We start from the raw sequence: 15,654 nt of genomic DNA on the forward strand, positions 1-15,654 counted from the left end.
CCAGCTAAGGAAACTCTGCCAGGGATGCAAGTGACATGACTTTTAAGGGGCAGAGGCTGGATGAAACCCAGTGCTGACCCCAGGTGGGAAGGGCATGGAAAAAGCACTCGGCCTACGTCTCCACCTCTGCATGGGAGTCAGGGCCCCATGCTGCTCAGACACCCTCTCCCCACCCGTGTTCCTGAGGCTGGCAGGACCCTGACTCCCAGCTCCACCCACGTCCTCAGCCAGGTCCTGGAGGCCAGGCACAGGTCTCCTCCCTGTTTCCACGTGAGGCCTCTCCCAGCAAGAACCCAGAGCATCGGGGTTGCCCTCTCCTGAGAGCACCGCATGCCAGGTTCTCTAATACAGGCCAGTTTATTAACTCTGTGTGACTTACACTCCCCCACAATGTGGTCATGCATGGCCAAGGTCCTTCAATAGTGAAAATAAAATGGGAATCAGGAGGACAGCGTGCATTACAGCAGGGAACTATGCCCTCCCATTCTGACACCTGCTCCAGGCCTGATTTGTGCCTTGTATGGACTCAGCTTAGTTATAAATCCCTGCAACCTCCTCCAAAATAACCTGCAATTTCTACTAAAACAAACCATAACCTTGAATCCATTTGGCCGTAAATAATAAGAATCAGAATCTCACTTCCCTCGTAGCAGTGCATTCCCACATCCACGTCTTTCCTGCCACCTCAGCACCTGTCCATGCATCTGTGGTTGCCAACTGGTAGATCGTAACCACCTAAAGAGGGTTTGATTCTGTCTCCCTGCATTGTCTGAAGCACAGATTTCTGGGCCTCCCAAGAGCCCAAGATTCTCACTTAATAGGTCCTGGGCCCAAGCAATCACTATTCTTCCAAAGCAGCTCAGGGGAGCCTGACAGTCTAGCCCAGACCCACGGTTCTCCACAACCTCACATCTGCTGCTCACTGTCTGGTAACCTGACTCCACCTCCGGTCACGATGCATCCTCCCTCCTGGTGGTTCATCACGCTCATGGTTTGTTCCCTAGTTGTAAAGAAAGCTCTCAGAGGAAAAGAATTATGCTACTGCTTTGCATTCACACAAGGGGCAGTGCTATGCAAAGTAGACACCAAATAACTGTATTAACAGATACTGTGAAAAAACATCTATAACCTTGCTTCATTAAAAAGGAGTAAATCCTGAGGGAGTCATTCATTCATTCACTCACCAATCACTCATTGACAGCCCTCTGCCCTCTCTGTGGGAGGTCTCTGTGATGCATTAGGATTCAAAGGCAAAACAACAAGGCTCTTGACCTGTGTGTGTTAAGTCTGCAAAAGGACGACTTTCTGTTTGGCATCTCCCAGCCACAGGAGAAAAAAGGCCTTGCAGTGTGCCCAGTGCTCCAGCAGAAACGGACTGGGCTGCGGGGACGAGGGGACCCAGCATCTGCTGGCTCCAGCGAGGGGAGGCATCGAAATGCGAGCTGGAAATCAGCACACATGAGGAGCCCATGCAGAGTGGGGCTGCTCCCCACACCAGGGCCTAGTGAACATTGAGAACACTACCAGCTGGGGACCGTCACCTGAGTGCCTCTGGGAAGCTGCCTTCTAGAAGTTTCTCTGGGAATCCAGCTGAGAGTGGTAAGTCCACACTGTCTCCTTTCCCTCTGTCTCCAGTCCCTTTATCTCCCACATTCTCCTGAGACCCCTTTCATACTCTAACTTTAGAACAATATCCTTAAACCCAATGTTCTCTTTATTTTAATTTTCATCATTTCCATCCTATTCCTTCCCCCACAGTACTGACTGTAAAGCATTTTTCCCAGTCAGGCACCACAAACATACTTACTGTCCTTCTGCTTCTAGAACATTTTGTACCTAAAACCAGTTAATAGCTAAGCTACTGCTCAGGGCTGACCCACCCTGAAGAAGCCACAGGGAGGATGAGCTGCAGGCCTCTGGAGCAGAGCAAGCACAGACAACCTCCAGAGGCCTGGGGCAAGACAGGCCAAGAAGGGAAGGTGACCTACCAAATCAGCGGCAGCCCCAGCTAACAGGGTCCTGGAAGTTAGTGAGCATGAGTGAGGAGCACCTGCAGAGTGGAGCTGACCCCCACGCCACTGCCCAGTGAGCACTGTGGAGAGATGAGCAAAGCATCCTGGGGAGCCGAGCCCACCCACAGCTGAGCTTCAGGACAAGCTCATTTTAGCTCCAAGGCCACCACACTCCTGCTGTGCACCCACTCCCCACAGACCTGCTCTGTACCTTTCACTCCCCTCCCAAAACTGACCTTTCATCCCTTCATGCTCCCAATCCACACTGTTTCCCATTCTTCAATATTATACTTACTTTCAATATCTAACCATTTGTATTAGGTATGCAAAATAATTACATATATAAACATAAGCAGAAAGTCTGGATAATTGCACTGGCTCTCTGAGGTCAATTTCATGACTTGAATCCATCCCTCCTCCTGGAAGTTCTCACTGTCCCACTCCCCTGGCTGACCTCACATGACCCACCACAGGTGGCAAGGAACTAAGGCCTCCCAGGAACAGCCCCCTGAGGGCAGGGCACATCTTGGACACACCATCCTGGACAGGGAACCTGTAGCCCCAGTCAAGCCTTCAGGTGAGTGCAGCCTGGCCACATCTTGACCTCCAGGAGAGACCCTAAGCCAGAACCATCAGCAAAGCTGCCTCGGAAGCTGCAACCATAAAAACTGTACAGTGATAAATATTCACTTATAGAGGCCACACAGTCTGGGGTAATTTGTCAGCAGCTTTAGAAAATAACAGACGACTTCCAGGCTCACACGACCACCCCCCGACCCTGCCTACTTCTTAGGCCCCACCAGAGCCACCTTCAGCTCTCCACAAACCAGCAACGCCACAGCGCTATCCATACCGCAAAGGCTGCCAAAGTCCTCTTCACAGAATATTTTTAAAATGAGGAAATGTTCACAACCTAACACTGAGTGAAAAACAACGGTACGCAGAGCATGATCCAGCACAGGGAGGCACACACAGGTGCATGCAGGCTGACGGGTGCACTCGGGCACCCCTCCCCCCGACCCGCACCCCTGCCTCTCGGGCCCTGGCTGCTCTCAGAACACAGGCTCTGCCTTCTCCCCACCACGTTTCAAACACCCACCAGAGAAGGATGATAAAAATTCATTGAATCGAGACTTGTCTATGGATAACTTTGAAAAATTGTCATTCCACATGATTTGGGCATTTTTAGCAGAGAGCTTACCATTAATGGGTCCTTTGTTCATCCTGCAGCACTTCTCAATGTTTGGTGGAAAAGTCGGCAAATCCCCAGTGGGTCCAGGCCAAGACACTTGAAACCACTGGAGCTCTGACAGGAAGCACCAAACTCCAGACATTGTGGAGTAATTAACAGTGATTCTGTTTTGACACTTGTCTTTTGTATTTAGATTAAAATACAGAACAAGATGCAAGAGTAGCTCACATTCTATTTCAATGCTCTGCATTTCGGTAGTAACCAGGCCCCCTTCCTGCCAGTTTCACAGCCAAGTGTTAAAATCCGCCAGCTGGAAGTGCCAAAGCTGAGCCTATGTTACAGTGTGAGGGATGGAGAAGGACAGATAGAGAGGGGGAGGGGGGGAGAGAGAGGGAGAGGGATGTGGGAAGATACAGATATACAGGGCAGAGGGGGCGAGAGGCGTCAGAGAGAAACACGGGGCAGAGACACACAGAGAGAGGAGGCAGAGGCAGAGGAAGTCCCAGTGTGGGGCAGAGCGGGGTGCTCCCCAAGTGACACGGATATCCCCCGCTCCACGGTGGCAACTGGCAGGTGGCATCACAGCACAGCTGTCCCACTGCACTGACACAGGACAGAGTTAACATAACAAAAACGCTTAGAGAGAGGAGGTGAAGTGCTGAGTGTTTTCAGATTAGGGTGGTTTCCTCGGTAATTTTCTATAAGTTGTAAAGGCCGTGCATTTTGTTGCCAGACACAACTACCAAAACATCAAAGGTAATAAAGATGGGATTGCATTTGAGAATGTAGCGCCAGCTGGCTGCCACGGCAGTCACTCTGCTCTCCCAACAGCAGAAATTCCCTTCCCTCATTATCTCCATACAGAACCAGGTCGAGAGAAGTTCCCAGAAGCCTGCGCCCTTGGCTTACTCCTCACTAGCAAAGAGAAACCTCAGCCACCTGCATACACAGTTTAACCAATTACACCTTTCAGAATTTTAAACTCCAAATCAAAAAATCTCTGATTATCCACAAATAAATAAAGGATGATACAATTATATGGCCACAAACTACCAAACTAAACACTACACTGACTTGCATAAGTTTTTACTATTTCAGGTATATATAATTTCGAGACTCCAATTTTCATCCCAGGGCCAGGCTGCCGGGGCGGACAGTGGAGGGCAAGAGCTGCTGGGTCTGCGGAGGGCTCTGAGGAGGGACCCTGCAGCCAGCTGGTGCCGGCAGGAGAGGGGGGAACACGGGGTGCACATCCAGGCCACTGTCGGCTGACAGGCACGAGGAAGACAGGACTGGCACTGGAAGCTGCAAACCAGACGGAGGAATCTTTCTCGCTCTCTCAAAGCAAGACACCGCCCTCAGTGTCCTGTCATTCACCTGTTGGCATCCACCCTCCGTGGCCAGGTAAGCCAGCACGACAGTTTCCACCTGAACTATGAAGATGTCCACTTGGGTGTAAGGCATTGAGCTGGACATGGCATGTTCTAGCTAAAAGTAAGATCTGAAGATGCAAAATGTCTGCACATAAATTACACCCCTTGTCACAGCTGGATGACAATGGGAAGTGACAGATGCCAATTTCCTGAAATAAATTAGTTCTTCAGTGTGATGGTCAAGAGAATCTCATTCTCCAACTATTTAGAAAATTGGGGTAAACCACTACTGTTTTGTGAAGTGACCCTTATGTAAACTTTGTTTAAATTTTCCCCAAGGACATGCTTATTAATTTTAGAGGAAAGGAGGGAGGGGTGGGGAGAGAAACATCCATTGGTTGGTTGCCACTCCTGCGGATCCAAACCACAGCCCTGTGGTTCACAGGAGGACACACCAACCAACAGAGCCTCACCGGCTGGGGCGTGAGCTTTTTATTTATACTTAATTTCAACAAGTTCTCAGGATTTGCTTTGGCTTCTTACAAAAACATGTTTTGAGTGTTTCTTCTAGATACCCTTGAGAGAGGGTCTCTATGGCAGTGTTCTCTGATGAAACACAGTTTTTTCCCATCTTTCTATCAATTACATTATTCCAAAACTGAATGTTCCTCACAACACAACAGAGCACATACACAACACAGCATGCACGCAACACAGAAAGACACGCACAGGGATTTAGAAATCCTCACTCATCATCAGTCACGATCATAAGCGACAAAACAGGGCAGCCTACCACAAGCAGAGCCTGAGCTCATGCAGGAGTCCCGGAAAACCAACACGAGTTCTCTTCTTACAACAACCACGTCACTCATTAACTCATTGGTAAATACTTATTAGACACCCCCATGAATCTGGCAATGTTTCCAGGGCAGAGAGGCAGGCTCTCAGGGTGGAAGGAAGGATCTGGAAGGGGGAGAAGATGCAAAGCAGACAGTAAGAGGTCAGCACTGACACCTGCTAGGGATCAAGGTATGCGGCGCCCTGGGGGAGACCACCTTAGCTTAAGTAGTCCAAGGACGAGGCTGGCACGAGTCCTGCCTGGGCATGAGGCCAGCGAGGGTGCTGTTAACTTGTCACCAGGCCATCACGGGCCCCTCCGTCACTGGTAAGGGGAGGTCACTTTCCCTCAACATGAGTCTAATACCTGACAGTGTGTTTCTGATAAGGTGTGTATAAAGTAACGTTTCAGAAGTGGATGTTGTATCAGGTACTTATCTGTGTGGCAAAAACACTGTTACAGAGTTTCCAACTCTGAAACTATGTACTATTTCTCCACCAACAAAGGGAGCCTTCCATAGAAAGCATTTCAGAATAAATAATTCCATTGGGATGCAAAGACAGGGCCCTAAATTGATCTGTTTCTGGTAGATATTATTTTTTAAAGTTAATTGAGGCAACACTGGAACAAAACAATGAAAAATGTCATCAGTCTGCATAGCCAGCGAACAGCCAACCATCTAGGCCTTCGTCAGTGATGTAACGGGAAAGTGTTCGAGAGCTAGGCAGAAGCCCAGCTCTCCGACCTGAAGAGCTCACTTATCTTTCTCCAATGCCCCCTTTGATGCAGGAGAGTGAAGTCGTGGCGCAAGACCAGCGATTTCCAACAAAGCCTGAAAGAGACTTTCGAGATTTTGAAAGCTGAATGGAAACTATATTTGTATCTATGCAACCACACAAGCGAATGAAAAGTGAAATTTCTCCTCTCTTTAGAACTCTGTCAACTTGGTGTAGTAGCACTGGCTGCATACATTTCATGCTGATCAGAAGTTCTGAGGCAGGTGTGTGTCTTAGAGGAACGATTTTAATAATGAGAGCAGCGCCTGGACTCTTGGTCCTGGGCCAAGAAAAACACTGAGATGATGTGTAACTGGGAAAACAGCCGGGCCTAGAGCATCCGGTCTTTATGGGGGACCCTCGGAGGAAAGGTCAGGGAAGGGCAGCAGTGAATCCAAAGCAAGTACTGTGTTTCCTGCTTAAAGGTAATTGGCACTGGAGTAGACCAGAAATCCCCACCCCAAAACAGCACTGTAGGAGTTCCAAACACACCACCTCCAAATGTGCCACTTCGGTGAGCTGAAGGCATCTGAGAAAGAGCAGATGCAGGGAGAGGCCTTCTCTGAACTCCCCTCTCTGCCTTTCTCCCTCTAAAAGGAACTCAGGCGTTGATCCCCTCCCACAAGTTTCACAGACCAGGAACCCGACTATTGTCACAGGAGAGGAGCCCAGTTGTGGGTGCCACACCCAGACAGACTGTCACAAACTATCACACTTCCCATTTGTTCTTCTGTGGACCCAGCCATCTTGGCTAAGCCGCTGACTGACCCCTCAGCAGCCCACAGGCCCCCTCCCCACCCAGGGTGGTGATTCAGCCTTAGCTCCAAGCCCCAGGAGGAGTCTGTCGACTCATCTCCCATGAGCACGGGAAGCACACATGTTAATGAACTTCTGCTTCTTTTCCTCTTGTTAATCTGCCTTTTATTACAGGGGTCTTAGCCAAGATCTCAGAAGCGTTAAGGGAAAATTACTTTTCCTCCCCTACAGCATCAGCCACAAGAATTTTTTTTTAATTCGAGAAGGAACATATTAGCCCCAAACAAGCGCTACTGCCCCACAGCCCCGGATCCTCCAGCCCTCCAACAGCCAGGTCATTCTTCATGTCAACACAAAAACAAACCCACACCAGCTCCTGAGCATGCTCCAGCAGCAGGGCAAGCCGAGTCTCCTCTTTGCAGTTTGCGGGGAAGCTGGAACTGGAAACACCCAAGACCGAGATGAACTCATGACTCCGCTTGCAGAGAGGCTCCACAGGCCTCCTCCCCACGTCCCTGCGTGTCCGGCTCATACCTGCTACAGGGGAACGGGTGTGGCCACCGCCCCTGTGGGAGTCCAGCCAGGCCGCATGGAACTCTGATGGCACCAGGGGAAATATCCACCCGCCTAACCAATTAGTTCATTAAACCGAGTCATAGAAAACTCAAGGCTGCCATTTCTGCCTTTGGCGAAGTCCCTCTCCCCATTCTCAGCTTCTCCTGGTCCCACCCAGCACCCCAGTCTGCCACTGAGCCTAGTGAAAAGTTTCCCAGGGAATCAAGACAACTGTGATTTAGAGCTGGCAGTTAAAAATTCAAAAAGTAAACACATACAAGCCGAGTGGTGACTGAGCACCTGCTACCTACATGGCACAGGCATGGGCTTCCCTGAGACTGACATCTGTGGGAGAAAGACACGTGTGTCCAACGGAGGGACGGCCACAGAGGGAACCCGCGACGGAGCAGCAATCGGGGAAGGCACGAAGGACCGGAGGACACAGTTAGCAAGAGGCTCAGTGGCTGAAACTGGAAACAAACAGAAACAGAAAACCCACAGTGACATCTGAGTCCTGTAAACACTGATCTTTAGAGGAGAATACCTCACTGTTAATTAAGAGTCAATCAAGATTTAAGTTCTCGAGCCACTTGACATGTCAGCATGCAAGCTTCTCAGATGTCCCTCTGCCTGGCAGCAAGCCCTCGAACCAGCCTCACTGAAGGCACCCCATTGTTTTCTCTGAAATGCCGCTGGTGCGCGGGCTGGCTTCGAAGTACACTTTTCCCCTTTGCTATAAACTCAATAATTAACATGCTTGAGAACCCATTGACTTCCAAAGTGATGAGCTACTTTTAGAAAATATTAATTACCACAAGTACTGTCAACAATAACAAATCAGTTTCTGGTGTTTTCTCATGTGCGTTCTCTTCCTTGGGGGCGAGCAGCCTCAAAAAGAGTAGAAGGCAGCAGTTATTCCACCAATGGGACTGGTGGCCCGCTCTAGCCAGGGAGGGCCTCACACACAGCTGCCTGCTGGTGGGCCTGCACCTGGTAGGGCTTCTCTTTCCAAAATCATCAATAAGACAGCTCCCAAACTCATTCAGCGTTGCAGAATACTTGTCAAGGTGTGTTGTCTTATTTTTCCTTTGCTCCTCCTGAAGTTTATTCCTCTGACAAACATGACAGGAGTCTCCAGTACAAGGAAAGGAGTCAGTGGTCCAGCATCTGTTCGCAGGCCCCTGGGGTCCAGCACATGGGGCTGAAGCCCACCCCCTGCCAACATCCTCAGACTCAGGCCAGACTGGATGGCCACTTCCCAGTCATGTGACCACAGCACCTGGCTTTGGTCCCTTCTACAAACTATCTGCAGGGAAGAGGGGCTCGTGCTCCAGGTATAAGGAGAGGTTCCCCCAAGACAGGCCCCTAACCACAGGGAAGCAAGTTCCTCTGAAGTGAATAAACACCCTCCTCCTCAGAGACCATCTACTCCGTTCTAGCTAGTCTAGATGGCACAAGACTACCTGCACGATACCCCAGGGTGGAAGCCGCATCCTGGCTCAGTGGCCACGGTGGCCTCAGGCACCCACGGTGCTCCTTGCTGCCCTGTGCAGAACTGCTCAGCTGCCAGGTCCTGTGCGTTTCCTAAGGGCTGCTTTTAATGGACTGCGGACAGAGGAACCAGATCAAGAATGCTTTAATTCTAAGATAATCAGTAAGGTGAAAGTATGGTTCAGGAGGACATCTCTTTAATTAAAATGCATACGTTTTACTGCATGAAATCTGCCACATCTTTTGCTACTCAAAAGTCTTTCTCACTTTCCCAAGGTCCTCAATAATGATCTTAACAGATAAGGACCCCAAGTACAAAAGGACTGATTTCTCATGTTAAACATCATATAGAGGCATCTACATGAAAAACTTTCCCTGCTCACCAACATCAAGATAAACTTTAAAATTAGTAATTTTCCTGTACAGAAAATTGAGTTCACTTGAGAACTAAGGCGATGACTATGCCCCTGACAAAGTTGCATACACATATTTTTGTCAATGAATCATTATTTCAAAAACAAAGTCTCACTATTTAAAGAAAGAAATCATGCGATTCATCATTTTTATCATTTCAGTTTCATGTCTGAAATATGAGGAGATTCCTGCCTGATAATTTATAAAATCTCTACCTAACAGACAAAATTCCATTTTTTTAATAGATGGTCATGCACACATCCTCTGTGCTGACCATCCTAGGGCATTTATGCATCTTTAAGCATAGAAAGAGTACTGAGCTCCAACAGTTTTAATTCACTTGAGGAAACATGTCACTCAGAAAACTACAAAACAGTACCTGAGTTCCAAAACAGTGTTAGACACACACATACACACACCCCCCATAATGCAAAATCACTACTTAGACTCTCCAAAAATACACATTTCACATGAAGTGAGAGTCTTCAACTAGAATCAGCCCAGAAGACTTTTTCTCCATCTTGGTTCTGCTTTTTCCACAATGCTTTTGAGGATTAAAATTTTTCTACTTTCAAAAGAAGGCATTTTCCACAGACTATTCCACAATTACACCTAGAATTTAAAACCCTAGAATCCATATGTACTAAAGTAGTAAGATGTAAAATTGTGCTTTTTCCCACCTGCTCCATGCAAGTTCAGTTTCTAACAGCATCTTATCATATGCACCTAAATTTCACACCCATGGGGTCGTTCTAAACCTAAGACAGAGGTACAGTGGTGTAAACCGGCAACAAACACGTGAATCACATGCACTTCAACTCAGCACACTGTTCAGAAGTATTCGATAGCATAATGACAATAAAATATTGCTGAATCTAAATGAAGAAAGAAACCATTGATTTGTACTCGTATCCAGGACACAGACGCTCGTTCAGCAGAGCTGTGTCTCCGCTGTGTTGCAGTGGGTGTCACTGAACCCGTGTGCCTGCACTTACCTCGTCTCCTACTCTGCTGGGTGGCCTCTCACTATGGTCCATTCCACACGTACGGACTCCAAAGCATATCAGGAAAGTAAGTCTATTTCAAAATTGGAACACATTCTAAGTAATAAAAAGTTATAAAATCAGTACCTTCTTTTAGGATGTTATTTTCTAATCCTCACCTGAGGATATTTTTTCATTGATTTTACAGGGGAGCTACAGGAGAAGGGGGAGAGAGGGAGAGAGAGAGAGATTGGTTGCCTCCCCAACAAGCCTGATCAAATTCAGAACCTAGGTATGTGCCCTGACAGGGAATCGAACCCGCCACCTTTTGGTTGGTGTACAGGACAATGCTCCAACCAGCCAAGCCCCCCCAGCCAGGGCTAGGATGTTTTTATATTAAAATCCTCAGTCCAAAAATTATAAAGAGCTATGAAGTAATTTTTGCCTATTTTAAAGCTATAATAATGACTGCCATTTATTAAAAGCCTACTTTGTCAGGAATTTTGCAAATACACTTTTTTATTTGTTTACAGTATAAATGTATACATTTCTCTTTAGAAGACCGTGCTCTTTTAATTTCTTCATATGATACACAGACTATCAACCAACAGAACATAGAACCAAATCCTTCACTTCCACGGTTGCCTTTTTTTAAATAGCATTCTAAAAATAAACAGTGCCTACTTGGGCACAGTTGCTATTTTTTTTATCCCGTGTAGACTTCAAAGCTTACACATTCAGAAAGAACGAAGCTGGTCTGGGGCGGACAGGATGGCCGGGGCTTCTGCTCACTGTCCAGGGCGAGGCTCCCAGGCCAGCGCCAGGCAGACAATGTGACTCTTTCTTTGTGGCAAATCAGATCCCTGCTTATCTCTCCACAGAGGCATCGCCTTTAAAGACACCGGTAGTACCTCAGGACAACACAGGAGCACAGCAGGGGGCTGTAACTTTTAATCTCTCATCTGAAGAAACGCTGATTCAGCAGACGACCCAGGGCCACAATGACACTGTTAGGGCCCTGCCTACATGAGAAGCTCTGTGGGCATCTGCATGCGGCAGGCATCCCTCAGACACTCTGTCTCTGAATCAAGATTCAGAGCAGAGAAATCCTATTCCATACACCATGCCGTGATTACCCATGTTCCAGTGGTTAATTTAAATTGCTATTTGTGGTAACTGACCTATTGAAGAAAATTATAAGTCAGTGGAATTTATGCTCAGGTCTAACACAAGCCTGGTTGCAAGGAACTGGGAACAGAGGTTCTTAGTGAGGCCTGGGAACTCGTGAGAAATGCACATATTCTGGCCCATCCCAGACCCACCAAGTTCTGAGGTGACCCTGCTGACAAACACAAAGGGAGAATCTGTGGATAATTAACAGGTTGTTTCTCCCAAAGTGCTTCGTGCTTCACCTGAATGGTTCTGGGGAGGAAAGAGTTCCTGCCGGGTCTCAGGACCAGAATCTACGGCCACAAAAGGGCCCCCGGGCAGTAAGGCACCACCCTGGGAACCTGAGGGTGTCACAGCAGGGACTGCACTTTAAAGTGTAAACTAAGGTGCAAACAAATGCAGCAACTGGGTGAGTTGTCACACCCCAGAGCTAGCACGGGCCCTCTGAGCAGAGGGGAGAGGAGGCCAGCAAAAAACAGATCAGCACTCCCTGCCACCCAGGATGGAGGGAAAAGTCAGCAACGGGATTCTGGAGTGCAGAGGGAAGGAAATAAAGAGGACCTATTGAAATTGCTTTGTTTTTCAGTTTTCAATGGGGGTTTTTTTTTTAGATCTTCAAAGAAGAGTAAGAATAATAATCCACTTGTAAAATCAGAGCTGAAATTCTAAATTAAGAGGAAAAAGTGTATTTTTCAACATCTCACACACCCAAATGGGAACAGGAAGATAAACCAATCACACAGGATTAGTAGATGGAAAGGGACTAGAAATTACATCCTGGTGACAAGCATTTAGGAAAAAATTCTAGACATTGATTATGGATCTCCAAGAAGTTTCTGCAAATGTCTCAGCGCTGTTCCCCAGGAAGTGATGAAACTAAAATACCAAGGCGCCTTCTGCACTTTCCTGGGCCTGAGACAGGACGGCAGTTGGCAGCTGCCTGCTCCGGAGAGACACTGAGCCTTGCAGTGAGGGGAGAGAGATGTTTAAAAAAATTGTAAGTTTTGGCACCAAGGTAAGAGCTTCTTGGCTGGAGTACTGAAATAACGATGAGGGACTCCTGCCCAGGGTAGAATTCAGGACAGACTTGTGAGTAAAGCGCAGTCAAGGCTCTCCAAACTATGGCCCCTAGACAACACTCGGAGGGCTAAGAGGGATTTGTACACATTTAAGCAGTTAAAAAAAAATAGAGAGAGTGAGAGAAAGAAGAACATGTACCAGAGGCCACTATGGCTAGCAAGGATAAAACATGTGCTCTCACTCTCTGACCACTTACAGAAAGTTGCCACCCAGCCCCAGCTCTAGCCACAAAGCATTTCTATAAAATAATGTCACTGATTCTTTAAAGCCAACATGCCGGAACATTCAGAGCTGGAGGAGATGCTTTAGAACAGACTTCATTTTTGTAAAACCCAAAACAAGGGAAGCAATTCAGCTAAGAAGTAATACAATTTGAGATACATAATGAGGTGTGACGGGAGAACAGCTCACTGGTGTTCCCATGTGAAAATAAACTAGCTCAAAGGCCAAGTTCAAAACAACAACCACCAGAGGATGGTTTGGCCTCTCCCAGTGACCAGTTAATCAGCTACATGATAGATACAAGTTTGAATACTTTACACACACTTCAAATTTGGGCAGCACTATAAAATAGTGACAAGACTTGAAATTTGAGGCTTTAGGAGACCCAGTAAGCCACCGTCAATGTGAAATGTGTCTCTGAAGGGTGCATGTCCACCCTCCAGGCCACTTGCCATGAGCCAGCGGGAACTGGACGGGACGGGAGCCCGCAGGCCTCACCCTGGGGTGCAGCAGGACTTGTGAGGAGAGAGGATCTCCAGAAAAAAGCCAACTAGGTGGCCTAGGCTTATTTAAAATTTTACCATAGCACTCTTCTAGACTTAACATTTTTCAGCAATCTGGGCTCTTTCTACATCATCTTCCCATACATATAAGTCCACAATCTTGGCAGCCCGATGTTTCTGGCATCCAGACTGCCCTTTCTTGACCTTAACCTATGTTTTCATACCTGCTCAGCTCATCTCTGGATTATTTCAGTAGCCCCTTAGCTCTGACTGACCATGCCCACCAGAGACCAGAGGGCCCCTGTGAGGCTGCCGCTGTGATAAACAAAGACCCCCACACCAAGTGAAACCAGCCGCTGCCTCTGGTCCGCAAGACTCCAGTCGATCCAGCCTGTTGTTGTCACCAACAGCTGGTGCCTTTCTGAGTTTATGTGCCAGGAAGGGGGAACATTTACATCCACCACCTCAATTAATCTCCAGACTCCTAAGCTATGTTTTATTATGCCCATTTGATAGATTTTTTAATGGGTTTTGAAGCAGCTAAGTGCACTGTCCAGAGTGGCACAGCACAAGCGCAGCCGAGCCCTCTCAGTCCAAGGTCTGGATGGTGACAACTGCCCTGAGACCCTCCCCTGGCTTACGTCCGCTGCTCCCCTGGGAGTCCATCCTCACGCCAATCTGGATGACTGCCATTCCCAAAACACAACCTGCATCTCCCATTCCCTTCTCCTGTTTCCCACGCCCACGTATCCAAACTTCACGTCCTTCAGTGTGGATCAAGCACCACCTCGCCCAGAAGTGACGCCCTCCCGTCTAACTGCATTCGCCACTTCACCCAGAAGGCACCATCCAACTGCTTAGGCTCTGTTGAGAGTGGGACCTGTCTCCATAAACTCATCTCCCACTTTGCGCAAGCTAAGCAACCAACTGACTGCTGAATTAATATCAGCAAAATATTTCCATTCGAAGAAAAAAGATCACAAGGGAGTCAGTAATGACAAATAATTAAGTCTCATTGGTCACATAAAATTATGCTTATTGCATTCTAATAAAAATACATGATTTCTTATTTAGCTTTACTTGAAAATAGCTATTTTTAATGCAAAATATTTATTGGAACTCCTGTATGACAAAAGGTCTCAGACATCACCTCAGTTTTTCCACAGTGGACCTGCGTTAGCCCAGGGACTTTCTCCATCAAGCCAAGAATCGGAAACTAGCCGATCACTCTGGAGACTAACAGAGACATTACTATCCCTAACACTCTTATGGAAAAAAACACTCAACCAAACCATGATAAATATCATAAAGTAAAAAGAACCTAAAGGGAGGAGTGCTATTCTTTCCAGCTGGACATAACAAATGACAACTGTGACAACAATAGACTCTCTGGTAGAGCGGATTGATACATGTTGAAAACCCCGAACAGTCGCCCACGGACAAAAGAGAGCGTATAACCAGGAAGCGGGCCTCCACCTCCCTGGAAGCCATGGTCCCACACCAGCCTCTGCGGGGGTGGTGGACTCCACTCCCACAGGCCTGCTGCACATGCGAGGGCACTGCACTGATCTGCACTGATCAGCACTGGTCAGCACTGGTCACTTCCCAAAAGTAGAAGCTTTCTACTCTCCCTTCCCCACCCACCCTCACCCCACCACCTTCCTCTTTTTTTCTACCTTCCAATCTCTTTTTTTCTCACTGGTCTGGGGTTGGCTTTCTCCATCGAAACTAGCCAGCCTATTTTCAGGTTCACTGAGGAGTTCTTTTCATTCTGTTTTCGATGCAATGATTATTCTTAAAATTAACATCAACATGTTCCAGCCCACCTGACGGCCACCTCATAACCGGCAGGTGCCCTAGAACTGCCCCGTCACACGTGCACGGCTGCACGCAGCACAGCTTCACCGGCTGGGGCTCGTGGGAGAGACACGGGGACGCCATTGATGAGTCCCACCACATGCGAGACACAAGCCGCTGTCTGCTCTCACAGAAGACTATTTAAATCAACATTCATTCCCATTTCAAAGCTTACATTGTTATTTAATTTGTAAGTTGCTTCAGAGCTATAGTTACAGAAGAGCTACAGGTGTTGTGGAATATCTGTTTGGTTCCATGTTTACAGTCTATAAGCAACATCTTAATTAAAATAACTGGAATCAACCCTGAGGCTCTAAGGTTTTCCTCTTCGAAGGAGACCCTATGAACTTTCAATTATGGTCACCCCAACAGCAATAATGGGGACACATGAGCTTTATGGGGAGTGGGAGTCTCTGACACACCAGGGTTCCA

At 47.6% G+C, this 15,654-nt stretch overlaps 1 protein-coding gene and 1 long non-coding RNA gene across 15 annotated transcripts in view; one reads left to right on the forward strand and one right to left on the reverse strand.

Annotated features, from left to right (window-relative positions):
- Positions 1-15,654, reverse strand: part of DIP2C (disco interacting protein 2 homolog C) — a 446,223-nt gene that overhangs the window by 297,582 nt on the left and 132,987 nt on the right. For 3 of the 13 annotated variants that reach the window (XM_045820040.1, XM_045820037.1, XM_045820036.1), the window contains exon 2: positions 7,814-7,972. The exons of the other annotated variants lie outside the window; for them this stretch is intronic. In XM_045820040.1, coding sequence (XP_045675996.1) covers positions 7,814-7,972 — 159 coding nt within the window. The remainder of the gene's footprint in view (positions 1-7,813; positions 7,973-15,654) is intronic. 13 annotated transcript variants of the gene reach the window in all.
- On the forward strand, positions 1,298-7,807 carry LOC123806769. Of its 2 annotated transcripts, none has more exons than XR_006783528.1 (3): positions 1,298-1,599; positions 4,303-4,608; positions 6,205-7,807. It is a non-coding gene; the product is annotated as an uncharacterized LOC123806769 (long non-coding RNA). The 2 variants fall into 2 exon arrangements; XR_006783529.1 differs by having other exon boundaries at positions 4,339-4,608.

The sequence above is a fragment of the Phyllostomus hastatus genome, unplaced genomic scaffold, assembly GCF_019186645.2.
Source record: "Phyllostomus hastatus isolate PE091 unplaced genomic scaffold, TTU_PhHast_1.1 phas_scaffold_39, whole genome shotgun sequence".
Lineage (NCBI taxonomy): Eukaryota > Metazoa > Chordata > Mammalia > Chiroptera > Phyllostomidae > Phyllostomus > Phyllostomus hastatus.